Source organism: Rhamphochromis longiceps, linkage group LG3 (genome assembly GCF_057381845.1).
Source record: "Rhamphochromis longiceps isolate RC_006_pf linkage group LG3, R_longiceps_female_GT1.1, whole genome shotgun sequence".
NCBI classification, from domain to species: domain Eukaryota; kingdom Metazoa; phylum Chordata; class Actinopteri; order Cichliformes; family Cichlidae; genus Rhamphochromis; species Rhamphochromis longiceps.
In genome coordinates, this window is record NC_140559.1 from 28,579,777 (window position 1) to 28,607,549 (window position 27,773).

At 41.8% G+C, this 27,773-nt stretch overlaps 6 protein-coding genes and 1 pseudogene across 6 annotated transcripts; 4 read left to right on the plus strand and 3 right to left on the minus strand.

The window, feature by feature from the left end:
• The first annotated feature begins 12,291 nt into the window (after positions 1–12,291).
• On the plus strand, positions 12,292–12,883 carry LOC146673832 (histone H2B 1/2). Its single transcript, XM_085392194.1, has one exon. The coding sequence runs from the start codon at positions 12,346–12,348 to the stop codon at positions 12,718–12,720; it is 375 nt and encodes a 124-aa protein (XP_085248320.1). The 5' UTR covers positions 12,292–12,345; the 3' UTR covers positions 12,721–12,883.
• Positions 12,884–14,420: 1,537 nt separating this feature from the next.
• LOC146673833 (histone H1 pseudogene) lies at positions 14,421–15,240 on the plus strand (annotated as a pseudogene).
• Positions 15,241–16,883: 1,643 nt separating this feature from the next.
• LOC146673834 (histone H2A-like) lies at positions 16,884–17,496 on the minus strand. The gene has a single exon (XM_085392179.1). The coding sequence runs from the start codon at positions 17,466–17,468 to the stop codon at positions 17,082–17,084; it is 387 nt and encodes a 128-aa protein (XP_085248305.1). The 5' UTR covers positions 17,469–17,496; the 3' UTR covers positions 16,884–17,081.
• A 272-nt stretch (positions 17,497–17,768) lies between these two features.
• On the plus strand, positions 17,769–18,373 carry LOC146673835 (histone H3). Its single transcript, XM_085392157.1, has one exon. The coding sequence runs from the start codon at positions 17,793–17,795 to the stop codon at positions 18,201–18,203; it is 411 nt and encodes a 136-aa protein (XP_085248283.1). The 5' UTR covers positions 17,769–17,792; the 3' UTR covers positions 18,204–18,373.
• A 1,645-nt stretch (positions 18,374–20,018) lies between these two features.
• Positions 20,019–22,534, plus strand: LOC146673836 (uncharacterized). The gene is made up of 4 exons (XM_085392201.1): positions 20,019–20,157; positions 21,062–21,210; positions 21,910–22,074; positions 22,152–22,534. Exons 2-4 carry the CDS (start codon positions 21,154–21,156, stop codon positions 22,239–22,241), a joined length of 312 nt encoding a protein of 103 aa, XP_085248327.1. The 5' UTR covers positions 20,019–20,157; positions 21,062–21,153; the 3' UTR covers positions 22,242–22,534.
• A 2,818-nt stretch (positions 22,535–25,352) lies between these two features.
• On the minus strand, positions 25,353–26,000 carry LOC146673837 (histone H4). The gene has a single exon (XM_085392207.1). The coding sequence runs from the start codon at positions 25,742–25,744 to the stop codon at positions 25,433–25,435; it is 312 nt and encodes a 103-aa protein (XP_085248333.1). The 5' UTR covers positions 25,745–26,000; the 3' UTR covers positions 25,353–25,432.
• Positions 26,001–26,388: 388 nt separating this feature from the next.
• On the minus strand, positions 26,389–27,525 carry LOC146673838 (histone H2B 1/2). Its single transcript, XM_085392185.1, has one exon. It carries the CDS (start codon positions 27,507–27,509, stop codon positions 27,135–27,137), a length of 375 nt encoding a protein of 124 aa, XP_085248311.1. The 5' UTR covers positions 27,510–27,525; the 3' UTR covers positions 26,389–27,134.
• Positions 27,526–27,773: the final 248 nt, after the last annotated feature.

The following is a 27,773-nucleotide window of genomic DNA, read 5'->3' on the forward strand; positions in this document are numbered from 1 at the left end:
AGTCAGTCTGGGTCCTGGAGAAAATTCCAGCCCACATGAAGGCCGTCATGAGTGATGGTCAGAAGAAAGCAAAAAAGGTATACTGGGGACAAACTGAGCCTATTTTGCTAAGATAAATGATCAAAATGCTTTTTGAGACATTTTTGTTTGGTGATGTGCTGTTTGATTTTTCTAATGTGAAATATGTGCCGTGGCTCCAAAAGGTTGGGAAACACTGGTCTAACCTATTCTGTGCCCATAAGGGCTGTTGGTCCCCACAAGTATGGTAAACTTCCAATTTTTGGTCCCCACACAGGTATGTAAACATGGTACACACACACACACTTTTTCCTAGGGGTACATGTGTGTGCATTTAGCCGTATTACTATTTTAGTGGGGACGTTTCTATGTTGTCACCCTTTGGGGACAGAAAAACAGGCCCCTGTAATATAAATCATTAAATCATAGGATGGAGTCTGAGTTTAACTCTGTCTTTTAGTAGATCTCCAACTTTAATTTGTCATGTAAATATCACAGAATTCAGTCTTAAGGCGATTAATTAGTTACTTTAATTATCTGGATACAAATTATAGCACTATGTTGGGCTGGTGTTCTGACTCCAGAGTGGATAAGCAGAAGATGGATAGATGACTTCTTCAGTCTCAGCTGAAGCCTCCACGGCTTTTCATTTGCTTTCTTTTATTTACCTTTTCCTTACTTTGCATCCTATTCTGTTTTATAACCTCTTTGTCCTTATTTACTTTATTTTTCTTCTTTCCTCTTTTGTTTCTTTTTATCCTTCACATTAATGTACTTTTGTTTCTTCATCTTATTCCACTTTCCTTTGTCTTCGGTGTTTCCATCATTCCTGCTTCCACCTTCATTTACTTAGCTTGTCTTCATGTGTTTTTCTCTTTGCTTTATTTCCTTCCTCACTTGTCCTTCCCTATATTTCATTTGTTTCTCCTCTTTGAATTGTTTTTCTTTCCTTCATCTTTCTTTTGTATCCTAATCAATGTTTTCATTCCTTCCATTTCTGCCTCTTCTGTTTCCTCTTCCCCTCTGCCACTTTCTTCCCTTCATTTCCTTCGTCTTTTCTTCTTTCCCATCTTTGGTCTTTCTGGTTCATTTTTTTCACTCTTCAGCTGTTTTTGCTCTCTTTGTTTGGGATTTTGCAGTCGTCTGCCTGTTGTTGTGTCGGCTGGCGGTACGTTATCAGGCTACTACAAACACACATCAAACTCTACACACACTTTCACGCTGCACCTTTCATTTCCAGCAGGTTGTAAAAATAGAAAGCCCATAAAATCTGACTCTTTCATGTCGGAGCATTAGGCAGGAAGAAAACCATCCACATGTGCAGAGCACTGATGAGCAGCAGCACGGACCTGCTGCACAGCTTAGATTTAATTCATTAGTTTTATCAATGAAGCTCAGAGAAAAGGAAAAAAAACACCTACATGCTTCAGTTTTCCTCGTACGGGGTGTTGCAGCCAGTTCTGGTTGCATAATATTATCTGCTCTCCTACAAACTCCCACATACTGAAGCAGAAAGCTCGGTGCGAGGCTCAGACAGGAGATGTGTGGGAAGAGATTCAAAGTCAGAGTTCGTCTCATCCTGGTTGAGAATAAATAAGCTTCCTTTAAACGGATTCTGAGTGTAGTAGAGTCTACTCCAAGACGCTGCTAAAATAAACTCGACTCATTAAAGTCTGGGTTTCCGCTGCTTTAATGAAGCGCAGTTTCTACATTCCTCCACGGAGATCAGATTCAGTCTCGTACCAGTGAAGTTGGTCCGAAAAACCTCAAGCTGACGTTAGAGCTCGCTACATTACCAAGTTCAACGTGGCTTTACGTTCACTTCCATCTGTCAGTCTCTTCTCCTTCCTTTCTCATATTTTTCCTTTTACTCTCTTCTTTCATCTTTTCCTTCCTCCTTTTTCCCTCCTCTTCCATTTTTCCTTCCTTTTCCCTCTCCCATTTTTTCCCTTCCTACCTTCCTCCATCCCTCCTCCCCCATCTTTTCCTTCCTCCTTTCCTTCTCTCCCTCCTCTCCTTGTCCCCCTTCTAGCCAGTTTCTTTTCCTCTTGTTGAATATGAGCGTTTGCAGTAAACAAACATTAAAATGACCAAGGAAGGAAGGAAGAGAACGATGTGTGCTTGTCAGCATTCAGCTCACCTGTAAATTTCAAGTGACGACTTCATTGAGGTCGTATGAGCCATTCTTTTACTTTGGTAAACCAGAGTTTACCTCAAAGCAGCTCTGTGTACACGGCATTTGGCCGTCTTTGTGAGGACATTCATCAACATCAGTGGGTTTCCCCGTGTATTTAGGAAGTACTACTAAGTGCTTAACTAAAACTCTGACCACAGCCTCATTTAAAGTGGTTTTTGTTTTTGTTTTTTGTTTTTTAAATTATTTGGTTTCAGTGGCAGACACCTTCAGCTCACTCATGTTTGGACATTTGGTGCTCTCCTCTTTATGATCAGCTGCAGGTGAAATGTTTAGAGGACATCTGTAAATTGCAGACACATAACCTGCAGTGTTAATACAACACAGGTGTGCATCAAGAGTGAAATCCAACTACCATAAAACTGAGTTACAAATTCTTCTGGGTCACTTTGGTTTGAGTTTTTCATAATAAAAGTCAGAGGAGCTGTAAGAAAAGCAGCAGAAAACTCCCATCACATTTCAAAAGCAATGTTTAAAACACAAAAGACAAGCAGTCAGCACTTTATAAAACTCATCTTTATTGATTCAGAGTCATCCCTCCATCCACGACAATATTTTCTCTGCTGTGCTCTTATAAAAAGCTGAATATGTACATCCTCTTGTATTTACATTATTTTACATGATTACATCATCAGAGAGCCTCACACCTGCAAAAAGGTCAACTCTCCTGCCTGAAACGTATCACCTGTTGTCAGGGGAAATGAACAATAGAGCAACTTGCTCGTGGGTTGTTGCCTGGCAACAGCAGCTTATCGGATTAATATCGGTAAAGAGGAATTGTTTTTAATTATTTATCTTATTTTTCTAAATATTTCACAAGCTTAGAAAAACATGCGGAGTGACCCCATGTGCTGCGGCAGTGGGTTGGGAAAAACACAAATTTAAAAAGTAATGGAACATATAATGTAGTGCAATGCAAGTTTCTAATGTGAAGTCGTGACGAAAGTACAAACTAATAACAATAAAGTCGATGCACGTGAAAGAGTTTTTGTGCACTTTACATAAACACACAGTCTGAGGAAAGTTTAACAACAAAAACTGTAGCTAACACTAGGCTGCTAAACATCTCCTCATCAATCAACTTAGTCCTGCACAAGAAGGTGAGAGGGAAAAATGATACAAAATACAGGGTGGAAAAATGTCCTAAAAAATATACACAAACCACTGATCAGACTTAATGCTGATTATCTGATAAATCATAGAAAGACATCAAAAGGTGGCTGGAAAACATAATGTGGAGAGCAGACTCAGAGCATAAATGTGGCTCTTTAAAACCTGCTTTGTTCTCTAATGAGAAACAAAACAGGTTTTATTTTATGTCTGTAATATGACTTAAAGTAAAAGCACATAATTACTTAGGTATAAAAATATTTTATCCATGGAGGCAGAAAATGTTCACCGAGGTCATGTGAAGTGTTCAAGGGTCGTTTTCACTTTTCTCTTCTTTATTTTAAAAACTGTGTTAATGCTAATGTTAGCAGCTATGTGTAAAGGCAGGAGAGGCCCCAGTCATTCAGGTCTTAGAGAGTGGTGTGCGATTCCGTGGCAACTACTGGTCGCTATGGAAAAATGTGTATTCCCAGACTCGTTGGAGAGTAGTTTCTAGCAACTGCCTGTAGTTTGCAAGGAAGGCGTCGCCTTGTCTGCAAACATCACCAACTATGCAGCTGTTAAACTGAGAAGCACAACACAAACTGAAAACAGAGATAGTTCACCTTCGAAATAAAAGTTGAACCTTTTGAAATGTACGTAGTAAGAAGCAAATTTTCTGTTTTGTGTTGGGGAGCAGTTGGCTAGTGTTTGCAGACAAGTTGGCAACTTCCAAGCGAACTACGGGTGACCACAACAATTTGCTAGCAATACAGTCACAAGGTGGTGCAGCTCAGCCTTCGTGATCAATTTCACAACAGGTAAGTGGTTCATAACCTCTGCACAGCTGAATGAATGACAGGTGTGCAGAAGGAAGAAAAATGATACATATAATAAAATACTACCTAGCAGCAGTCAGCAATCACTTAGCAACCAGTCAGGGGAATATGCAATTTCCCCTAGCAACCAGAGGTTTCCATAGTATCAACAACTGCTCTCTAAGCCTGCGTGACCGAAGCCTAAGCTTTTAAAACATTCAAGACTCTCTCATTAATACTGAGCAGAAAAAAGGCCTCTCTCACACACAGAATGAGTTTAACAGCAACAATAACTCCGTACTTACAAAAGCTCGTGTGTGCAGCCCCCACCCCCTCCAGCCCTGACGGCGAGTAAATAACCACAACCCTGAAACTGAAGGCGCTAAATGGAAGTCAGCCACCTTTTGAACTGTTAACTCCTGTGCTTTCCCCACTTTAATACTTCAGTGTCTCAACAGAAACAGGCTAATGCCAGAGCTGAGCAGCAGCCGGTGCCACCCCTTTGAAAATGTTTAGGCTTTTGGCAGAAAGTTGTTGCACTACAAGTAAAACTGCGGCATAAATCATTTGGACATGTGCGTCTGCGAGTGATTTAGCGTGCAGTAAACCAGAGTAATCGCCTTTCTCTCTTTAAAAATAATGTTTCTGTAAAGCTTGACAAAGTTTCCAGTGTTACAACCATTGCAGATGTGAGGCTCTGCCTGTGGCCAACATGTTTCGAGGGTTTAGTCTTCCCTCTTTTTAATGATGGGAAAAGAAGCTTTAATTCCCGAATTTCACCGTTTCCAACGAATCCCAAACACCAAGCATGTAACTCTGCCGCAAAACAAACAAACAAACAAAAACAAATTGTTTGCCCTCGTTCTTCCTCTCATTGGATACATTCAAGAAATCCAACACTTCTCTTACAAGCCGTCCTCTCTGGGCCATTTTGATTGAAATAAATGCACTTGTTTGTCCATTTACATCCATGTTTTTTGTCCTTGTGGATTTATCAGTCACACTGTTTGAATTATCCACACTGGGTTCATCCACCCGCCTCTGCCAGCCAATCAGAGACGAGCTGTAACATTCACATCTATCAGTTTGACTGACGAGAAGAGTCGGATCCAGTCAGGACTTTGGTCAAAAAAGTCAAAGTGTGATGAGTTTCTGTTACTTTTCTTTAAAAAAAATGAAATAAAATAGCCGACCCCCAAATCCTTTAAAAAAAAAAAAAAATCTGGGCTTTAACCGCGTTTGATGATGTCACTTCCTCCTCAGTCCGTCTCTTTCTTCTTTTCGTCCAGGTCAAAGTCCAGCACGAGAAGTTTGGTCTCCTCAGTGCCGTTTCTGCTGCCGGCGGCGCACACCAGGCGAGTGTCGGACGCTCTGATTCGCCACACGACTCCACCTGGATCAAAGACGTGATTGGTTTAGCCACAGACATGTGATAACAGGTGAGGACATAAATAAAGTTCAGGTACTTATATATTTATTCTTAATATTTAATAACAGAGTGAATACTGCATCTACCTGCACCATTACAGTTCATTTAGCGTCTTTTCTACTGAAATGTGAATGTATTTAATCTGTTTGTTAGTTCCACATTAAAATGTTGACACTACAAAAAACCACATAATATATAATTAAGTCAGTTACTAAAAATATCTTCTTTGTAACTTCTTTGTATCATTTTATATGATGATGAAGTTGAGAATTTATTCATTTTTAATTTGTATATTTTTTGGACTGGGAAACACCGGTTGCTATAGAAACGTGTACTTTCTGACAAGATTGGGTGAAACTGGTTCCAAAGAGGTATATGAGCTACACCGAACACCACACTGTGACTGATTTAGTTGCTAGCAGACCTGCCAAGGAAGCAATCTTCTTTACTCTCCTTGCAATACAACTCACCTGCACTGGAAATAATACCGGTCTCCTCTGTTACAATGGATCCAGCCTCTCAGACGTTTCCTCCTTGTAACATTTTACAGCTCTCTCTCTGTATTTAATAAAATCAGCTTGAGGTTGAAACAGCCGTGACTTGAGTCTGCTTGTGGGTTCACTTTCATGCTGGCCTCTCGGCCCTGAAAGCCTGACTTCTCCCTCTCGAGTCACAAATTCACACATTGTGAGCTTCCACTTTGCAGCTCTTCTTAAGAGAAATCTGGTACAAAACTTGCACTTCTAGCTGAAGGGGGACAGGTGGTGGTGAGGGAATTTGTGTGGTTGAAAGCAGAGACAATAGGAATGGAGGTCAGCCAATCAGAATATTGATAACTGGTACGTATTGCAGCTCTTTGTGTTGTGTCTTTCTGGGGGTGTCGATCAGAACAAGCAGCAGCCAATCAAATGCAGTGCAGTCATTTATTTCGTTGGCTCAGATATTTACACAGCACAGTAATGAAGGGCACAGCACAGGTTTTACAGTCTTTGTAATCTGTGAGTGTGCATTGAGCTTTGCTCTGAAGAGGAAATAAAAAACAAGAAATAACATTTAGTTTCATGTCACGTCTGTAGGTTTATATAACAGTTATAATTAATTAAACTAAAACTCGTACACATATTTCTGTGTTAAACTAAGTACATCCTAACTCTGACGTTACAGCGTTCACAAAGACAAACACAGTCCAACATCACCATCTACTGACTACACGGGTTTAGAGCAGCGTGATCATGTGACTACATTTGCACAAACATGAGTATCAAGCTAGTTGCAAACTGTCTGTATCAGTGTTTCCATTCTGAAAGATGTGGAGAGGTTTTAAAAAATAAAATACATATGAAATAAAATAAATTAATAAATCATAACACTTTTAGATTCAAATATTTGATTGAATAAGCAATTCAAGATTTCCAACTTATGATGACAACATAAAGTCTATTCATATATTTTAATGACACAGTAAGTATGTTATATTATTGTGAACATTTAAATATTTAAAGACATAATTAAAGAGATCATCAAGAAATCCTTATTGGACCTCTTTTAAATGTAAAAATGCTGCAGATGTTTGGTAAAAGTAGATCCACAACGACTGCATCCCTGCATCTGTTTCTTTCCTGGTAAAAATTAAAGCAACAATAATGATGACAAAACAGTAAAAACAAACCAAAAAAACGATAAAAACAGAAATGCTACTCAAAACATAAACCTGCTTAACAGATGCTGATCAGTACGACAGAAAATCTTCATCACCTCATCATGACGAGAGCAGATGTTCTCCTGGAGCTTCTTGGAGGGGGCCACCAGCTTGTGTTTCTTTATTGGAGCTGCATCATAGTGAGGTTGGAGGTGTTTCTCACAGTAAGAGGCTGGACAAGATAAACAGGACTTGATGGCTTTCAGCTTCCTCCCAGTACAAACATCACAGGCCACATTTTCAGGTCCAGCAGAGATCAGCTGGAGCAGCTTGGAGTCCAGTCTTCTTCAGCTGCTCCACTAAAGCTGTAAACATGGTGTTTTTCTCCAGAAAAAAAAAGTTTCCTACACCCTACATTTAAATATGTATCACTCTGAACTTTGCCAAGATGTGTCACCCTCATTTAAATTGTAGAAGACTGGACTTTGGTTATATAAGACGATAAGAGAAAATAATGTATTTAAATTTACTGCCATGCATTTGCTCTTTTCTGCCAACAAGTAACACTGATAAACCCAGCTAAACAAACCATGCAAACAAACAGTAACATCTCCACATAAACTAACAACACCTGCACAGCAAATTCAAAAGTGTTAAATGTTTTGGTGTTAATAGTCTTCTTGCAAAAGTAGAGTTAATTTTACTCTAAGTAGAGTCACATTCTTTTAATGTAACTCTGAGGTGTAAAATGATAGTAGTTAAAATCGAGTGTTAAAAATGAGTGTTTCTCTGTCAAATCTGGAGGTGTTAAAATGGAAACATTAACTCTTGACCTCTTAACTCTGAACTCCTAGAGGGGCTATGACACCAACAGAGTAAATTCACAGACTCCGCCCCCAGCACGGCTCCAATCGAAGCTGAAGTGAAGCCGTTTCAGAACATTTTGCTCTACATATTTGAGTTGTTTGCCATGCTTGGTAAGTCATTTTTTCAAAGATTGTTTCAATTGTTATTATGAGCTTTTACTTCTGTGGCTCTTTGGAGTTGAGACAAAGCTGTGTGAAAGGCATTAGCCATGTTGCTCGGTGATAGCATAATATTCTGTTTTAGCTAGCTGAAAGGTATTGTTTGCGGGCAAATACCACAGCCTTGAAAAAAAGCTTGCATGTGAATTTTCAGTCAAATCTTTGGTCAAATACACCTAAAACAATGTGTAGAATGTGAAATGTTGGTATAATGGTGCTACTTGAAGCCTGAAAACGATCGCCCATAAAAAAAACAAAAACGAGCAAACAGCAGTAGCAGGCGTCCTGACTGGGTTCTACGTTAGCATAGATCCCTCCAGAGTTTTGTGCACACGGTTTAGGTAAAAATTAAAAAGGTTGAAGTTTTACATTTAGTTCAGTATTACCTGCTGCCTGTGTCTTTGTCTTTTGGGAAAATACTTTACACAAGTAATGGCTCAAAGAGGATTCCTTTTTTTTTTACTGTGCTGCAATTGTTTACTGGATTATTTGTGCCATTAATTAGTGTCAACTAATTTTTATTCGATCTCCGCACAGGATATGCTTGTGAAGATGGAATATGGGGGAGAGCAGAAGTGCGTTGAAGTTCCACAAAGGGATGAATGAAGGACATGCATATTGTATTGAAGAAATAAGTGATGAGAATGCTGTTATTTGCATTTACCATGTCAGACCTTTTGATAAACAAAATTCTAATGAAAGTGAGAACATGTATACTGTTACATCTTTCAGAAAATGTTTTGAAATTGTGGTGCACAGTTCAGAATAAATGTTTTCAAAAACCATTGCATCTTTTTAGTAAATGTTTATTTCCAAAAGAAATTTCTAGAAGTTCAGAACAGTAACATTCCCACTTTTTAGAATGAATTAGAAAAAAAAAAAACACCCAGCACGCCCCTGCGGGCGGTTTATCCTTCAAGCTCGGGTCCTCTACCAGAGGCCTGGGAGCTTGAGGGTCCTGCGCAGTATCTTAGCTGTTCCCAGGACTGCGCTCTTCTGGACAGAGATCTCCGATGTTATTCCCGGGATCTGCTGGAGCCACTCGCCTAGCTTGGGAGTCACCGCACCTAGTGCTCCGATTACCACGGGGACCACCGTTACCTTCACCCTCCACATCCTCTCGAGCTCTTCTCTGAGCCCTTGGTATTTCTCCAGCTTCTCGTGTTCCTTCTTCCTGATATTGCTGTCATTCGGAACCGCTACATCGATCACTACGGCCGTCTTCTTCTGTTTGTCTACCACCACTATGTCCGGTTGGTTAGCCACCACCATTTTGTCCGTCTGTATCTGGAAGTCCCACAGGATCTTAGCTCGGTCATTCTCCACCACCCTTGGGGGCATCTCCCATTTTGACCTCGGGACTTCTAGGTTATACTCGGCACAGATGTTCCTGTACACTATGCCGGCCACTTGGTTATGGCGTTCCATGTATGCCTTGCCTGCTAGCATCTTGCACCCTGCTGTTATGTGCTGGATTGTCTCTGGGGCATCTTTACACAGCCTGCACCTGGGGTCTTGCCTGGTGTGATAGACCCCAGCCTCTATGGATCTTGTACTCAGAGCTTGTTCTTGTGCTGCCATGATTAGTGCCTCTGTGCTGTCTTTCAGTCCAGCTTTGTCCAGCCACTGGTAGGATTTCTGGATATCAGCCACCTCCTCTATCTGCCGGTGGTACATACCGTGCAGGGGCCTGTCCTTCCATGATGGTTCCTCGTCTCCCTCCTCTTTCTTGGGTTTCTGCTGCCTGAGGTATTCACTGAGCACTCGGTCAGTTGGGGCCATCTTCCCAATGTATTCTTGGATGTTCGTTGTCTCATCCTGGACTGTGGTGCTGACACTCACCAGTCCCCGGCCCCCTTCCTTCCGCTTAGCGTACAGCCTCAGGGTGCTGGACTTGGGGTGAAACCCTCCATGCATGGTCAGGAGCTTTCTTGTCTTTATGTCAGTGGCTTCTATCTCCTCCTTTGGCCAGCCTATTACCCCAGCAGGGTACCTGATCACGGGCAGGGCGTATGTGTTGATGGCCCGGATCTTGTTCTTTTAGATATATATATATATATATATATATATATATATATATATATATATTTTGTGTTTTAGTTATCAGTTTGTTGTTTGTTTTATGTTTGTTTGTCTGTTTGTTTATTTTTTGGTTTTGAATTGTACACTGTATTATGTTATGTAATTATGTACTATTTGTGAAAATAAAAAGGAAAAAAGTTAAAAAAATTAAAAAATTAACACTCTCTGGTGTGGACCCATATAGACACTTTAATAGTGTTGAAATCAAATCCGACAGTGTTAATTTGGACATGCTGGATTTGCTGTGTGCAATTAAATAAACCTTAAACCATAGCAATACCTACAACTGCAGATCACAACGTTTGCATCTTAACTAAACCCTTAAATACAACACTTAAAACACAAGACAGGAACTCCTAAAGCTGCCTGTAATAAACCACCTCAGGAGCTGCAGCACCTTCCTTGTAGATTTTGCAACTACTGCAACATATACAATGAATCACTGGAACTATTTCCACTGAACCTGCAAATGATAACGCTCCAGATCAACCGTGCAATCATCAATGCAAGAAGAGAACACTATCACTTCTGCAACAAAATAACTCCTAAAACCAGCAATCTTAACCAAAGGTTGTCCTGCATTTATCTTTACAGAATATCGTGACCTGCTCAACCTGTAAGCCAAACCAGCGCCCCACGCGTCTCATTTATGAGTTCTCAGTAGTGATTTTTTATTTTTCTGAACAACCATTGACAGACTCTGCCACACAGTGACACATGTCAATGTTTTGATCACCAACAATGCTGAGAGAACATAAAGGAAGAAGGTGCTAAATCTGGCAGCTTAGTGCTTGAAAGAACTTCTGCAACTAAACAAACTTTGGTCAGCTCAGTTCTTATGTTCAAAACTTAAGCTGCCATTTGGCAGCTTAAGTTCAAAGTTATGTTTAATGTTTTCACTGATCAATAATTTTAGAACTGACTCTGTGTGTGTGTGTGTGTGTGTGTGTGTGTGTGTGTGTGTGTGTGTGTGTGTGTTTGTTTGTTTGTTTGTTTGTTTGTTTGTTTGTTTGTTTGTTTGTTTTACCGAGTTTTTATTAAATACTAAGGTAAAAAAAAACAGTCTATGAGCAATACCTCATTAAGAATCATTCAAAGCTACATGTGCAGTACTCCGTACAGCTTACATCCTTAGAGAGTAACCACTTCAAGCATTAACCCTTTGAGGTTCACACCAAGAAAACTGCAATTTAAGAAATAATTCTTTGCATTGTTTATTCCTTTAGAACAACAGCAACAAAGTTTAGATATTTTTTAACCAACTCCAGCTTCTCGTGTTCCTTCTTCCTGATGTTGCTGTCATTCGGAACCGCTACATCGATCACTACGGCCGTCTTCTTCTGTTTGTCTACCACCACTATGTCCGGTTGGTTAGCCACCACCATTTTGTCCGTCTGTATCTGGAAGTCCCACAGGATCTTAGCTCGGTCATTCTCCACCACCCTTGGGGGCATCTCCCATTTTGACCTCGGGACTTCCAGGTTATACTTGGCACAGATGTTCCTGTACCCTATATATATAGAGAGAGAGGGGGTTCAGTCTAATATGTGTGCTCCAGTGAGACATTAGACTTCAGTAAAACTATGCAGTTACCTAATTATGCCCAGTGTTTAATCTCCACTGAGAGCTAAAACTCAGTTTTAAAGCTGTGTGCTGGTGAGCGTAAACTGTGACTATCACCATGTTACATGGGCGCTACAGAAACATGAAACAAGGCAGAATTGTTATTAAAATGATTGCATTGTTGTCCGAAGACAATACTGCTACTAACACATCCATATCTGCCACACAGAGCTCTACATGTACTGCTCATTTAGAACAAATGACTGTCAGCAAACGAGGACACAATCACACAGCCCACTGTCTTTGTTAGATGCGCGCCTGTTTCAGCAAAGTTCACAAACTCCCTCCAACACAACGTCCGGCCCACTGTGCGGCTCCACCAATGAGATCCGAGGGCCCGCGCAGTGGTATTAGCATACAGCCTGTATAAAAAGCGCCGCTCTCGGTCACGGAGCTCATTCGTTACTACAGAGTATCGAGGAACGAAAATGCCTGAACCCGCCAAGTCCGCGCCCAAGAAGGGCTCCAAGAAAGCCGTGACTAAGACCGCCGGCAAGGGCGGCAAGAAGAAGAGAAAGACCAGGAAGGAGAGCTACGCCATCTACGTGTACAAGGTGCTGAAGCAGGTCCACCCCGACACCGGGATCTCCTCCAAAGCCATGAGCATCATGAACTCGTTTGTCAACGACATCTTCGAGCGCATCGCAGCCGAGGCATCTCGCCTGGCACACTACAACAAGCGCTCCACCATCACTTCCAGGGAGATCCAGACCGCAGTGCGCCTCCTTCTCCCCGGTGAGCTGGCCAAGCACGCAGTGTCTGAGGGCACAAAGGCCGTCACCAAGTACACGAGCTCTAAGTAAGCTGACTGCATCTCATACGTCAACACAACGGCTCTTTTCAGAGCCACACACTAAACTGACGAGCAGAATTCCAACTGTTAAACATGCAGCTCACTGTTACAACTACTGCAATCGCGGATGTGCACCTTTGTGTCACTGGGTGCTATCAATCCGCTGTACCGACCCCCAGTCAACAGAAATGTTCCGGTTTTTTACTTTGTAGTCACTTTGTCTTTCTACGAACACAATTAATGCGACTTTTTATTTAACACTTGGTTTTAGTTCAAAGTGTACTTTTCTTCTTCTGACATGCAAAGTTGAGCAGTCATTAGATTAAAATGCTTTGGCACAAAATTAGTAGCAACAAAGCATTTTAATTGTTTTTTCCTCACTTGTGGTGCCCCTGGATGGATGACACTGTTAGCATTTGCCTATACTGCCTATGCCACAGGCAGGCCCTGCTGTGTCCTTCACATCCAGCTTTCTGCAATTCCCAGAGGAATTTCCATCAAAGCTTTCTTCAATCTAACTCCTAATTTGATGGCTCCATAGCCACCTTTTATATAATGCAACTATTGTAGTAAGTGCTGTGCATAAGATGGAGGAGTTGTACAGGAGGTAGGTAGGAATGATTTCCTGTGGTGTTCAGAGGGGATTTTTGGTCATCTCAGTCTCTCACTAAACACACTCCGGTGACTGGTCAGCACATGATGGTGTGGGTCAGGGGTATTGTTCAGGATTTGACTTATGCACAAAAAAAACTGTGGTCACATATTTTTCAGTAGGTGGGATAATAACAGAATCCTCCAGAAAGAGGAGCAGATATACTGGGCATGAGACAAGCTTTATTAGTGCCAGAGCTGGGAAATGCACCGACATGGGCAGAGCAGGATAAAATAAATAACAACAACAACCTTATTATATTATGATAATAATAAATAGAATAGATACAAGGATAAAATAATTTTTGACTAATAGCGAAAGAGTGATTAACAGTGAGATGGCTGTGTGTTTTTAGCAGGTGTTGAGTATTACACATTGAGATACTCAGTGATCAGTTTGTGGATGTGTGTAGTCACGTGTTCATTCACTGCTGTTGTTGTAGAGTCAGTGCAGACTAAGAGATCAGAGCCAAAGTGTGGAAGCGAGCTGCTGTAAGGTCACTAATGAAGCTTCTGTACAACAATGTGAGTGAAACTGTGCTTTGGTTAGAAGTGAGCAGCTGTCACACAAGTCTCGCTGCTCCGTGGGCCTGCAGCAGCATCGGTGTGTTTGCTGGGAGCTCGCAGCGTCACTTTGTCCCACAGCTGCGCTCACCAGATGCTGCTTTTAACTCGGAGTGCGTGAACAAACATGTGTATCAGCTAGAAAAGGCTTTTTACGGAGCTCTGCTGCGGCTCCACCGGTTTCAGCAGAGAAAAGAGTCCAAGAAGCCGCCGAGCAGCGCTGACCTCCGCACCGAGTCGCCGAGCTTTGGGAGCTCCACGAACCGAGAGCAGAGAGCACGAGAGCCCGACACGAGGCCTGCACGAGGAGACACAAGCCCGCTGTGGACGGCTCCACTGTCGACCTGCAGTGCTGCTCTCACACTCACTTTGAGCTCTTTGATCCCGAGACACGAAACACAAAATGAAGCATTGCGAGGCACGCGCAAGAGCTGCGCGCGCTGCTTTCACTCTCAACGGTTCTCATGATGCGTTTAAGTGCAGCGTGGCGCTTCCGACTTGCCATCACTGTACCGTGAATCTCGATCAGACGCGAAAGAGGAAAATGTCCGAGGAAGCTCCCGCACCTGCTGCCGTCCCGGCCAAGGCGGCCAAGAAGAAGAAGACGACCACTTCCAAGCCCAAGAAGGTCGGCCCCAGCGTGGGCGAGCTGATTGTGAAAACCGTGGCCGCTTCCAAGGAGCGCAGCGGCGTGTCCGCAGCCGCGCTCAAGAAGGCTCTGGCTGCCGGAGGCTACGATGTGGACAAGAACAAGGCCCGCGTCAAGACCGCCATCAAGAGCCTGGTGGCGAAGGGCACTCTGGTGCAGACCAAGGGCACCGGGGCCTCCGGATCCTTCAAGATGAACAAGAAGGTTACTGAGAGCAAAGCCAAGAAGCCCGCAAAGAAAGCCGCTCCTAAAGCCAAGAAGCCCGCCGCGGCCAAAGCCAAGAAACCGGCAGCAGCTGCTAAGAAGTCGCCCAAGAAGGCAGCAGCTAAGAAGCCCGCAGCCGCTAAGAAGTCGCCCAAGAAGGCCAAGAAGCCCGCAGCGGCGGCCAAGAAAGCGCCCAAAAGCCCCAAGAAAGCAGCAAAGACCCCCAAGAAGGTGCTCAAGAAGGCTCCCGCAACAAAGAAATCCCCCGCCAAGAAGGCCGCCAAGCCCAAAGTCAAGAAGGCGGCCACAGCAGCCAAGAAGAAGTGAGCTGACACCGCTCTCACACTCAACAACGGCTCTTCTCAGAGCCACCACAGCAACACACAAGAGCTCCTTCCTCTCACTCACTCACTCACCACTCTGTCATTCACAATAATGTCCTTATTATTAAAGCGCTTTTTTTCCCCTCCATTGTCCTCATTACAATTACAACTTGGATTACTATCATAACTTTTGCACTGTCCACTTCCTGCTGTGACAAAACAAATTTCCCACGTGTGGGACTAATAAAGGTTATCTTATCTTCTTATCATGGTGCACATTAGTGCTGTCTAAGCAAGTCTGCAACTACAAGAATACAAATATTAACAACTCAATATTTACAATCACACCTTTGTAATACAAGCATCACACCACTTTTACTGTGAAACATCATACAAGAAAAACTTAAGTTAGCAACTACATTTTAAAGTATTCTATTAAACAACACATAATACATTCATAGACGCATGTTATTATTCTTGTATGAAATATTGAGTTCTATTTTTTTTAAAAGCCTACACTGGCTGTTGTACTGGAAGTACACTGTATATTTTAATGATACCTAGCTAATATAATCCACTTGAAATGCTCTAATCTACAACCTCACCTGACTAAATCTAGTCCAGTTGAATTGATATTGTGTGATTTCAAGGACACATTTTACTCCAAGCTGAGCCCGTACTGCTATTTATTTTACCATGGAGTTCTGTAGCGTGAAGGATGAGGGGAATTAAATTATTTTCAATTCAATTTTATTTATATAGCGCCAAATCACAACATAAGTCGCCTCAAGGCGATTTATGTTGTTATTTGGCGACACAACTCCTATAATAACACAATAAAACCATTCTGTTAATCATTTGTAGGTTTAAAAAACTATATATTATTTCAAAATATAGTCTTGAGTTTACTTCTTGACCTCACCGATTCTTTGGATATCCCAGCTGAAGAAGAGTCCGGGGCTGCCCTGTGTCCCCCTCCACTGTCCTCTTCCCAGGTTAGTAACTGTGGCTTCTTGTTCTTGGCTGAGGCAGATTTCACTCACTTTATAACAGGCAGACCCCCACTGTCAATGCATTTTTCATACTATACAGTTGCACACCAAAGTTTATAGCTGAACCAACTGATTTGGCACGTCAGAGGTCAGGGTTCAGCAACTTAATGTCATTCTTGAGAGCTTTAAGGTCGCATGAAATGCTTTGAGAAAAAAAATCCACTATTGTCCTTAAAACAGGTTGACAAAGTCATTCTAACAAAACCCACACTTAGGAATCATTTCCTGTTCTTCTGATCACCAGCTGCCCCCTATTATCCAAGTAAACCTAAACACATTCTATTCTTCGAATTGTTTTATTCTACTCACAATAGACACTAAACCCTAAGCGTAGATGTAAGTGCCTTGAGAAAATGTCCCAAATTCAGCAGCAGCGCTGAACACGTCGCAAACAGCTGCACATTTTCCTCCCTCTGTAGCAAAGAAGTCCACCTGTCCCTCTCCACCTCACGTTGTTATATTTTCCTGTGTTTAACAAGGTTTGAACTGCGTGTTGTCTGTTTCCATGAGCTTAGAAACTGTTTTAATTATAAAGCGAGTGAACCATGAGTGTCCAGTCAGTTAAGCTATTAGTGACATCCAATGTATTCTTAATCAGTAAGATGAGCAATGAGGTTGAACACGACCCCACACCACAACGCAGGAGACAGAGCTTTTTGCTGTAGTTTTATATCAAGACCTAAAGTTTGTTTTATTCACAAAAGAATAGACTAAACGCACACAGCTCTAGTTTTTTTTTTGAAGGTGGATTTCAGTCCGTGACTAAGATGACATGAACGTACACTTCAAAGTAAGTCAAGATGCATAATCTACATTTCCCAGGACACAAGTTGTTACAAACACTAACAGAAAGAAGGATGTTTGCTTAGAGAGAAGTGTTTGGCTCTTAAAAGAGCCTTTGTTTTTGGTGAAGCCGAGCGCTTTGCGTTTACTTGGCCTTGGCGGGCTTCTCGGTCTTCTTGGGCAGCAGCACAGCCTGGATGTTGGGCAGCACACCACCCTGAGCGATGGTGACTCCCCCCAGGAGCTTGTTGAGCTCCTCGTCGTTGCGCACAGCCAGCTGCAGGTGACGTGGGATAATGCGAGTCTTCTTGTTGTCGCGGGCTGCGTTGCCAGCCAGCTCCAGGATCTCAGCGGTCAGGTACTCGAGCACAGCTGCCAGGTAAACGGGGGCGCCGGCTCCTACACGCTCCGCATAGTTGCCTTTACGCAGCAGCCTGTGGACACGACCCACGGGGAACTGAAGCCCGGCACGGGATGAGCGGGTCTTGGCCTTAGCTCTGGCTTTGCCTCCGGTCTTTCCGCGCCCACTCATTTTGACAGGTTCTTTTCTTTGTAGTATCGAAACTAAGGGAAAATGTGGCCCGATCAGCTCAAAGCCTCGCTTATATTTCCGCAGAGCGCGCGCAGCTTCGTCACGCACCAATCGCAGAGAGGCTTGCGGCAGCGCGCAACATCAATGCACTTTTCTCCAATGAGCAGCACACACCGAGGCGGGCGGTGCTCCACGTGGAGCCCGTCACCAATCACGAGCCGGAGCGGCACCGCGTCACAGCCAGTCACACACTATAAGAGCAGCGAGTCTCCTCTGTTCGCTACATTTTCTGCTCTTATCACAGGGAAAGAAAAGTGAGGAAGAATGGCAAGAACAAAGCAGACCGCTCGTAAGTCTACTGGCGGCAAAGCCCCCAGGAAGCAGCTGGCCACCAAGGCTGCTCGTAAGAGCGCCCCGGCCACCGGAGGCGTCAAGAAGCCCCACCGTTATAGGCCTGGTACCGTGGCTCTGCGCGAGATCCGCCGTTACCAGAAATCCACCGAGCTGCTGATCCGCAAGCTGCCCTTCCAGCGCCTGGTCCGCGAGATCGCTCAGGACTTCAAGACTGACCTGCGCTTCCAGAGCTCTGCTGTCATGGCTCTGCAGGAGGCCAGCGAGGCTTACCTGGTCGGACTCTTCGAGGACACCAACCTGTGCGCCATCCACGCCAAAAGGGTCACCATCATGCCCAAAGACATCCAGCTGGCTCGCCGCATCCGCGGAGAGAGAGCTTAAGCTGCACGCTCTCCTACCAACAACGGCTCTTTTCAGAGCCACCTCACTCACACCAAGAGCTCGGTCCAGCAGTAGTAGCAGCTCATACTCGCACTTCAATCTTCATGCTCTTTCTATTCTAGAAACTACAGTCGGCATGAACATGGAATTCACCGACTTCCATTACAAAACGTTTTTTTTTTTTTTTTTCTTTTAAAAGCATGAATTGTTGTATGCTGTTGTAATGGCTTCCTCCTTTAATTATTCACGTATTATTTTCTTCTTTTTTTTTTTAAACTTTATTTACATATAAAATGCACATACACATACAATTACATATACAAAACCATGAGCACATACAACAAGGAGGAAAATCTGAGTCCACACAGCGTTCACAAGACTTACAGTTTTAATTCGTTCCAGGGGAAAACTTTCCCAAGTTTCAGGTCCATTGTTCGTCTTCTCCGCAGGTCTGTAATGATATGTTTACTCACCACATCACTACTTATCTTTTGTTCAAGTACTCCTTTGGCACGGGTTTTCCAAATATGTGTGTTTATTACACACATTACTAACCAAAAGAGTCTCCTTTTGTCTTCACCCATTTTTTCTTTAAACAAACCATATTTAACTGCTTTAATATTAACATCCACATCATAGCCAATCTCTGTCATCTTCAGCCTGATCTCAGTTGTCCTATAACAATCCAATAGAAGATGTTCTAGGGTCTCATCTTCATCACAGTCTGTCATAGGACATTTCATGGTGGTAACAAAACAACTCCATTGTACCACCGCCCTCACAGGGAGGCGCCCGAGCGAGATGAGCCATACCACGTCTCTCATGCTTTCAGATAATATTTTGTCTTGTATATTTTTAACTATTGAAAGGTTTTCATCTTCATTTGCATACTTATATTGAATTACACCTTCATTTTTGGTTTCATTAATTATTTTCCAAAGCTCATCACATTTCAGTGCTTTGTACTAGATGATATGATAGGCCAAGTGCTCTGACGTATAAAGCGTAGACTCCTATTGTTTAAATGTGCTATAAAATACTCTAAACTACACATGTTATTATTGGTTTGCACACTCAGAAAAATTATGGTTCTTAAATGGTTCTTCAGATGTCTTCATGGTTCTTTAAAGAACCATCATACGTCAAAGAACCTTTTTATTTTGTGGATGGTTCTTCAGCTATTACAAATGGTTCTTTAAAGAACAAAAGGTTCTTCATCCTTAGCAATCTAAGTTTGATGGTGTAAATGGCATAAATATTTATTCACTATAACGAGGCTGTGAATTATACTGTGTGTTTTCTTTGTGTGCATGTGTGTGCAAAGGGGGAGGGCGGGATACCTGGCAATTACCCTTTAAGAGAAGATGGTAGGAAACTGAATATTCAAATAAAAGTTAGAAATATTTGTAAACAGTAGACACAATACACACATTCAAGTACTGTACTTTAGTTTTAAATTTTAATAAAGCATTACTATTTTCTACTCCAAGGCATTACTTTTGAGATTATTATATATTTTTGAAAATATAGCATAATGATAATAATAAACTTTACAAACCACCCAGCAGTATGTAAAGTCAAATTATAAAATACAAGTAAATAACAATTGCAGAACAGAATGTCAGTGTAATGAACACACACTTCGTTTTGACAAAGCGCACTGCTTAGGTAAATGATCTGAGTAGTTGTTCATCACTGAGCAATTTGATAATATGTGTTTCGAGCCAAATAAATGACAGGGAGAGAGAGTGACGTCAGAACACGTCATACTATAACCTCCCGGGAGCGGACGGAGGGGGTCAGTCGTTGGGATGCGCATGCGCAGACAGAGTGTGCGAGCGGCGGGCCTTGACCTTTCGGGAAAAAAAACTCACGGACGGTGACAGCGAAACGGATAACAGTCTTCAGTACCTGCTGGACTTTGAAGCTGTGGATTCTGGGACTGTTAGAAAAGGTAAAACATTTTCATTAAAACCTTATTACTGTTTTGTTTTTGTTACTCGTCATTGTAGCTTGCTGTTAATGTTGTGCTAACAGTAGCGATTAGCTAGATACGTTAGCCGTTGAGGTCAACGCAATTTAGTATCCAACGGTTTTCCTAACAAAACCACTGTTATAATTAAGTGAAGCTGCTCCCAGCTAATTTGAACCTTTGGCTTCTAAAATATGTGGTTCAATTGCGTGCTGCGTACATAACCTAATGTCAGCTAGACCGAAATTAAAATGTAATATATTGTTAAAGTCACTAAAATGGCGCCTGAAGCCTGTTGTGACGTGAGCTCTGTGTCTGCTCTAGAAACTCTGAAATTCTGTAGATCTGAGCCGTACATTAAATACTCACATGAACCTGTACTTTGAATTCTGTATGAGCTGTATAAAATGCAGCTATGCATAAGAGTTTTGAATGAATAATTAGATTAGATAACTCTTTATTGTCTAATCGAATTATATAGAAATGTGACATGAGAAGGTGTGTCTTTGACTGTTCCTGCATAACTTAGTTTCGGACTAGTTGACAAGTTATGCTCCGGTCATTTGATGTTTCCAAGATAGATGTTCTTTTGTAATATAGTTAATTTTTTTGTATATTTCATTTATCCACCATCATACATACAAGCTAAGAAGAGGTCGTTATACTAACAAGAGGTATCAACGCTGGGCCAAAGTTCAGCACATGGTTAAAGTTTGTAATCCAGCCAGGGTGTAAATGTCACTCAGCAGCCAGAGCTGAAGCAGGTAGCATCAACACATAAAGCTACTCTACCCGGCTTAAATCACAAGAGCACCTCTGACCAAAAAGCTGTAGATTTTTCTTGTTTGCACAAATTAATCCAGATTCACATTAATTGTGTTCACAGCTCCAACAAAATGAGGAAGAGGAGGGGGAGAAACACAATTAGGTTGAATTACAATTGGATAGAAGGCGAGGACAAGAAGAAGGAAGCTTAGGATGAGGAGGAAGAGAAGCAGCAGGAGCATCTTTAGGGATCCCTATGATGTCATTGAGGTTTGTTTCATTAATATGGTCCTCTCACAAAGAACGATGACTTGTTTTAGTTCGCCTACTTCCTGTATTAAATAGTGATGTGCAAAATGTTGTGGAAAACCATGGAGCAGGTACGTATAGTGCATCTGCAGGTAAATGAACATCAAATCTCTAAGACAGACTGAAATCTGTATATTTATCACCCTTATGATAAAACCCACGTCAGCCATTGGTTTATGGACTTTGTATTTTGAAGCCTCAACATTTGCATTATTGCTGTTGCTATGTTGGGACCATATTAGGATGAGGGATCAGAATCTGGAGTCATGCACACTATTGTTTCATTTAGTGTGTATCCATAAGATTCGTACAGCAGATCCAAGTTGTGCCTTGAAAACAGGAAAGTCGTCTGCATAGAGGAGAACTGTAATAGCAGGCTTGTACAAAGTGAAGCTTTGTGCTCTCGTTTTACTTCTGTCACCCTGTTTTGATGCAGAATTCATTTGAAATCAGGCAAGAACTGGACTTGTTTTTTATAATGTGTTCTTGTGAATTGATTGTGTATCGCATATGTTTGATTTGACTTTCTGCAAGACAACAGTCGTCCACTGGCCAAAAAAGTTTTCCAAATACCTCCACGTGATCAAGCCTGGATTTAGAAAAGAATAGCAAAAAATCTGCACCTCCTGCTTCAGATGCAATTTGTGTTTCTGTGTTCAGAGGCAGCGGCGAGAGGGGAGACCTCGGCTCATCCAGCTGGAGAGCCTGACCAGGAGGAGTCGAACATTAACTCAGCTCTTCCAGGGCACCCTGCAGACTCGGCTGCTGGCATCGGCGAGGGATGACGTGAACGCCAAACTGGAGTCCATCACAGGTCAACTGCAGGTATGCGAGTCAGACCTTCTGAGGAGGGTTTCACTTTTCTCTCTTCTTTATAATTGACTCTTTTCTCTCTCTTTCAGCTCCTTGTCTCAGAGTGGGAGGGATTTGAAGCACAAAGGGAGGAGCTTGTCGTTTGGTTGGCTGATATGGATGTCCGCCTGAGAGGTTGACCAGCTGACAGGAAACACCAGTGAAAAACTGAAACAACTGCAGGTGTGGGCTTGTTTTGATATGACATATGTTTGATATGAAACATACGTCAGAGACATTATCCTAAACTGGACTAACAAAGGACCATGAGTACAACATGAAACGTACATTACATGGTGTAATGCTAAAGTTCATTGATCATTTTAATCATAAACTTGTTGAAATATTGTTACTGAACATGCAAACATCTGCTGATGAAAATGTGTTGATTTATTGGTCTGTTATGAAGCTATTGCTATTTCTAATGTGTTTTATCACTTTCTGATGTTTTATTAATTAAACAATACATGTATTATTTGTTGTTATCTGTAGCTATAGTATTTATATATATTTATTTATAGTATAGCAAATATATTTAATTATTACTGTTTAAAACACTAATATGTGACATGTATTAGTAGTGATGTTGTGCTGAGGGTTAAAATGCCTTTTTGTCTTTTGGTAACTACAAAATGACAAACCATTAATATATGTCTATGCTGTGCTCGTATTTATTTTACCCTACTCAAATTCAATTTATGATGCATTTTATTTTGAAAGATTTAAAATGGTTTTTTAAAGAACCACTCAAAAAAGGTTCTTTAAAGTGGTTCTTTTAAAGAACCATTTTTAAAAAGGTTCTTTGAAAAACCATTAAAGGTGCCCCAAAGAACCATTTCTTGATGGTTCTTTGGGGCACCTTTAAAGGTTCTTCAATGAACCACTGAAAGAAATGGTTCTTCAAAGAACCATTGTTTGAAAGGTTCTTTGTGGCACCAAAAAAGGTTCTTCTATGGCATCAGTCTAAAGAACCACTTTTGGTTCCAGTTGGCACCTTTATTTTTCTGAGTGCAGAGGCTGTTAAAATGTTATCTAACATTAACATGTTGGTGACACAATTTCATCCTAATGGTACTCACATATTCATAGGGTTCATTTTTGAGACAAATATCAAGATCTGCACAAACTGACAGAAACACTGAAGCAGCTACCCATTTTATTCTTGTCATCTATGTCCTATTGTCAGGTGACAGAACCAACACAGTGTCCTATAACTGAAGTAATGTTAAGTCCTTAAAGTCATATTCTTTTATTGTCATGATTGTATTTCAAGCTTTTTTTTATTTTTGTATGATACCTGATTTATATGGAATATGACTGAAGTAAACTAAAGTCTAAAATTCTTAGTCGGTCATTTGTTCAATAGTAATTAAACATTAAGTAATTCACAAACTATGAATTGTACTTTTTAAATTGTTTAAAAGCATGTAGAATTGCAAATGTAGGAAAGTATATTTCTCCTTTTTTTTCTTTTTTTCTTTTTTCTTTACCTGGAAGCACGTCAACGTAGACAATCTGGCAAAACTTCTTGTTTGCGATGTGGGTCGTTTCATCACAGAGCATTAACAGTTGCCTTTGATATTTTGTTTGCAGTTTAAACAGACATGTTGGTGAAAATAAAATTTCAGGCACACATCAGGAAGAGGCTTCAAAAGCTTCATAGGGCTTCATCCACGCATGTCCACCCTCTACTACAGCGGTCCCCAATCCCAGTTGACGTGGGCCGGTGTCCCTGTAGGTTTTAGATGTCCTTGATCCATCACAGCTGACTTAAATGGATAAATTACCTTCTCAACATGTCTTGAAGTTCTCCAGAGGCCTGGTAATGAACTAATCATGTGATTCAGGTGTGTTGATCCAGGGTGAGATCTAAAACCTGCAGGGACCCCTGCTGTACTAGATCAAAGGTGGGTTGGTTATCTTAAAAAAAAAAAAAAGACCTACTACATAAGCACTAGTGATGTGTCGGTTGCGAACGAAATGGCTCTTAGAGCCGGATCTCTCTCTCTCTCTCTCTCTCTCTCTCTCTCTCTCTTTTTCACTTTTCTTATGATTGTGGGTTGTGCTTTGCGCTGGGAACAGATCAGGAGGAAGAGAGAGGGAAACATTAGAAAGGTATAGTAATCATCCACAACTATTTTCAGTTGCAGATGATAAAGTTTATTCATGCAGGTCCATATGACAGAATATATGCATCTTTTTGTTTTCATATTAGAATTTATATTTAATTGTGTTGTGGTTTGCAGTGTTTGGTGTTGTTTCACTTTAAATTTGTTTAAAAGGAAAAAGATGAAAATGTAAATAGTTAAAAGTTGAACTGAATAGTTGGTTTTTGTAATATATGATTTATTACATTTTATTAGGAGTGAATAAATAAAAGTATATTTACGATGGACCCTAGAGACAAAGCGCATACGAACTCCAAAACACGTACAAAACACAACAGAAGTGCTCCAGGATGCTCGGCGCGGTGTTGAGCTTTTGTTACCTAGTGGCTACACAAGCCAGGAAGTACTAATGACCGGATTTAGTGTGTGGTAGTAACAGGTAAATGAACTTTTTTTAAAAAATTACTTGAATATATATGAGTGCTTGTGTATAAATACACAAACAATACCCATATGCTTTCATTTCTGTAATTTAAGTGATCTAGGTAGTTCTGTTTCGGAAGTTCAATTAACACTAGGAATATGCTTTGGAGTTTGTACATGCTTTGTCTCCAGGGGCCACTGCACACATATATAAAAAAACAACTTTATTTTGCAGTAGTAATTCCTTTTGTGCATAATTTCTTGTTATTGTTAATAAATTAAAGCAACAAAACAACCTGAAGAGCTGGCTCTTTTTAGTTAGCCGAGCCAGAAATCCCATCACTAATAAGTACTTCTGCTTTAAGCGGATTTGTGGCAGAAAGGCATTTACAAATAAACTGATTAATCAGTGAAATCTTTCAGTTTTCTTTTGGGCTACACTCCTGCTATAGTTGAGTTTAATGAAACAGTGGTATTGAATAGGTCTGTAACTTTAAGTTCAGTTTGTGGCTCTGTCAGTTAAGGAGAAAGGAAAGCACACATGATAAACAGCTTAATTTTATAGACTCTAGAAAAATGAAGAGTTAATTTTAGGAATCTCAGTTGGTAATTGTTAAGTTATAACGTATTACTTCAGAAGTTGCTTGGGGGATACTGGCAGATATTTTGATAACTTTCAGGACTTGCCTGAATCATGATTTAAAAAAAAAAAAAAACCCAACAAGATGGCAGAACAAAGCTCTGAAAGTGAAAGTGGGTGGCTCTTAAAAGAGCCGTTTGATGGATTGGGGTGAAGGAGTTTAACCGCCGAAGCCGTACAGAGTGCGGCCCTGCCTCTTCAGAGCGTACACTACATCCATGGCGGTCACAGTCTTCCTCTTAGCGTGCTCAGTGTAGGTGACGGCGTCGCGGATGACGTTCTCCAGAAACACCTTGAGCACACCGCGGGTCTCCTCGTAGATCAGACCGGAGATACGCTTCACTCCGCCGCGGCGAGCCAGACGGCGGATGGCCGGTTTGGTGATGCCCTGGATGTTATCACGGAGAACTTTACGGTGACGCTTGGCGCCTCCTTTGCCGAGTCCTTTGCCGCCCTTGCCTCGTCCACTCATGGTTATTGTTTCTTCTCTGAACGAACAAAGTCGAATGAATCTCAACCCCACGGAGCCGTGTTATTATCTGTGCTCGGCGGACGTAAAAGAAAACAGACGGTTCGCTGGACCGCTCGAAGCTCAGTGGCCCCGCCCACTCTTCTATTCTCTAAATGTGGAAATGTTGTCTTTTGTTACTGACAAATTAAGTCTAACCGAAGGGAGGCTCACACCAAATCGCAACTTTCAACCTCAGCTTTAGTGGAAAACTACTGAGGAGGGGGACACAGGGCAGCCACTGACTCTTCTCCTCCAGCTGGGAGGGCCTTAACACTACAGAACTCCATATGTTCAAATGTACATGAATCAAAATGGTTATGAAACGAGTAATGAAATAAATACATGGTAAAATAAATAGCAGTACGCGCTCAGCTTGGAATAAAATGTGTCCCTCCACTACAACAGCCAGTGTAGGCTTTAAAAATAACAATAGAACTCAATATTTCATACATGAATAATAATATGCATCTATAAATGTATTGTGTTTAATAGCATATTTTAAAATGTAGTTGATAACTTTTAACAGTGAAGCAAGAGCATGGTGCTGCATATAACAGACAGGACCACAGATGGGTCTAGAAAATGTGCAGCAATTTTATTTATTTCTTCTCTTTAGCTGATAGTTGGTGGGGCCCAGGTACACTGTAACTGCATCTGTACCAGTTTTTCTGCACTCCAGCCTTTTCGCACAGTGGAACAAATTCTCTTAATTCCAAATTCCATAAAAATGGAAAAGGGTTACCTTAAACGGATCATGTTGCTAATTTGTAAGTTCATAAGCATTTTTTCTTTCCATTTCATAATCAATTCTACTCCAGGTCAAAGATATGTATAGGAAAATTTCCCTAATATGATATCATTTATAAGAAATACCCGTCTAGCGAATAATTGTGTAAGTGCATGGAGGTGGGACCTCACAGCAGAAGCAGAAAACTGCAACAAGATGAATACAGACGACTGAAACGATACAGACACGACCATGCAATGAAAAGCTGCAAACATGAATGTTGCTACTAGTTTTGTGCCAAAGCATTTTAATCTAATGACTGCTCAACTTTGCATGTCAGAAGAAGAAAAGTACACTTTGAACTAAAACCAAGTGTTAAATAAAAAGTCGCATTAATTGTGTTCGTAGAAAGACAAAGTGACTACAAAGTAAAAACCGGAACACATTTCTGTTGACTGGGGGTCGGTACAGCGGATTGATAGCACCCAGTGACACAAAGGTGCACATCCGCGATTGCAGTAGTTGTAACAGTGAGCTGCATGTTTAACAGTTGGAATTCTGCTCGTCAGTTTAGTGTGTGGCTCTGAAAAGAGCCGTTGTGTTGACGTATGAGATGCAGTCAGCTTACTTAGAGCTCGTGTACTTGGTGACGGCCTTTGTGCCCTCAGACACTGCGTGCTTGGCCAGCTCACCGGGGAGTAGGAGGCGCACTGCGGTCTGGATCTCCCTGGAAGTGATGGTGGAGCGCTTGTTGTAGTGGGCCAGGCGAGATGCCTCGGCAGCGATGCGCTCGAAGATGTCGTTGACAAACGAGTTCATGATGCTCATGGCTTTGGAGGAGATCCCGGTGTCGGGGTGGACCTGCTTCAGCACCTTGTACACGTAGATGGCGTAGCTCTCCTTCCTGGTCTTTCTCTTCTTCTTGCCGCCCTTGCCGGCGGTCTTGGTCACGGCTTTCTTGGAGCCCTTCTTGGGCGCGGACTTGGCGGGTTCAGGCATTTTCTCTCCTCGATACTCTGCAGTAACGAATGAGCTGTTTGACCGAGAGCGGCGCTTTTTATACAGGCTGTATGCTAATACCACTGCGCGGGCCCTCGGATCTCATTGGTGGAGCCGCACAGTGGGCCGGACGTTGTGTTGGAGGGAGTTTGTGAACTTTGCTGAAACAGGCGCGCATCTAACAAAGACAGTGGGCTGTGTGATTGTGTCCTCGTTTGCTGACAGTCATTTGTTCTAAATGAGCAGTACATGTGGAGCTCTGTG

Excerpts from the sequence above, each read along its gene's own strand:
- LOC146673832 (XM_085392194.1), top strand. The coding sequence starts at position 12,346 with ATGCCTGAACCCGCCAAGTCCGCGCCCAAGAAGGGCTCCAAGAAAGCC.
- LOC146673834 (XM_085392179.1), bottom strand. The coding sequence starts at position 17,468 with ATGAGTGGGCGCGGAAAGACCGGAGGCAAAGCCAGAGCTAAGGCCAAG.
- LOC146673835 (XM_085392157.1), top strand. The coding sequence starts at position 17,793 with ATGGCAAGAACAAAGCAGACCGCTCGTAAGTCTACTGGCGGCAAAGCC.
- LOC146673836 (XM_085392201.1), top strand. The coding sequence starts at position 21,154 with ATGAGGAGGAAGAGAAGCAGCAGGAGCATCTTTAGGGATCCCTATGAT. Across the intron at positions 21,211-21,909 it reads ATCCCTATGATGTCATTGAG|AGGCAGCGGCGAGAGGGGAG; the intron begins GTTTGTTTCATT and ends TTCTGTGTTCAG. Across the intron at positions 22,075-22,151 it reads CCATCACAGGTCAACTGCAG|CTCCTTGTCTCAGAGTGGGA; the intron begins GTATGCGAGTCA and ends TCTCTCTTTCAG.
- LOC146673837 (XM_085392207.1), bottom strand. The coding sequence starts at position 25,744 with ATGAGTGGACGAGGCAAGGGCGGCAAAGGACTCGGCAAAGGAGGCGCC.
- LOC146673838 (XM_085392185.1), bottom strand. The coding sequence starts at position 27,509 with ATGCCTGAACCCGCCAAGTCCGCGCCCAAGAAGGGCTCCAAGAAAGCC.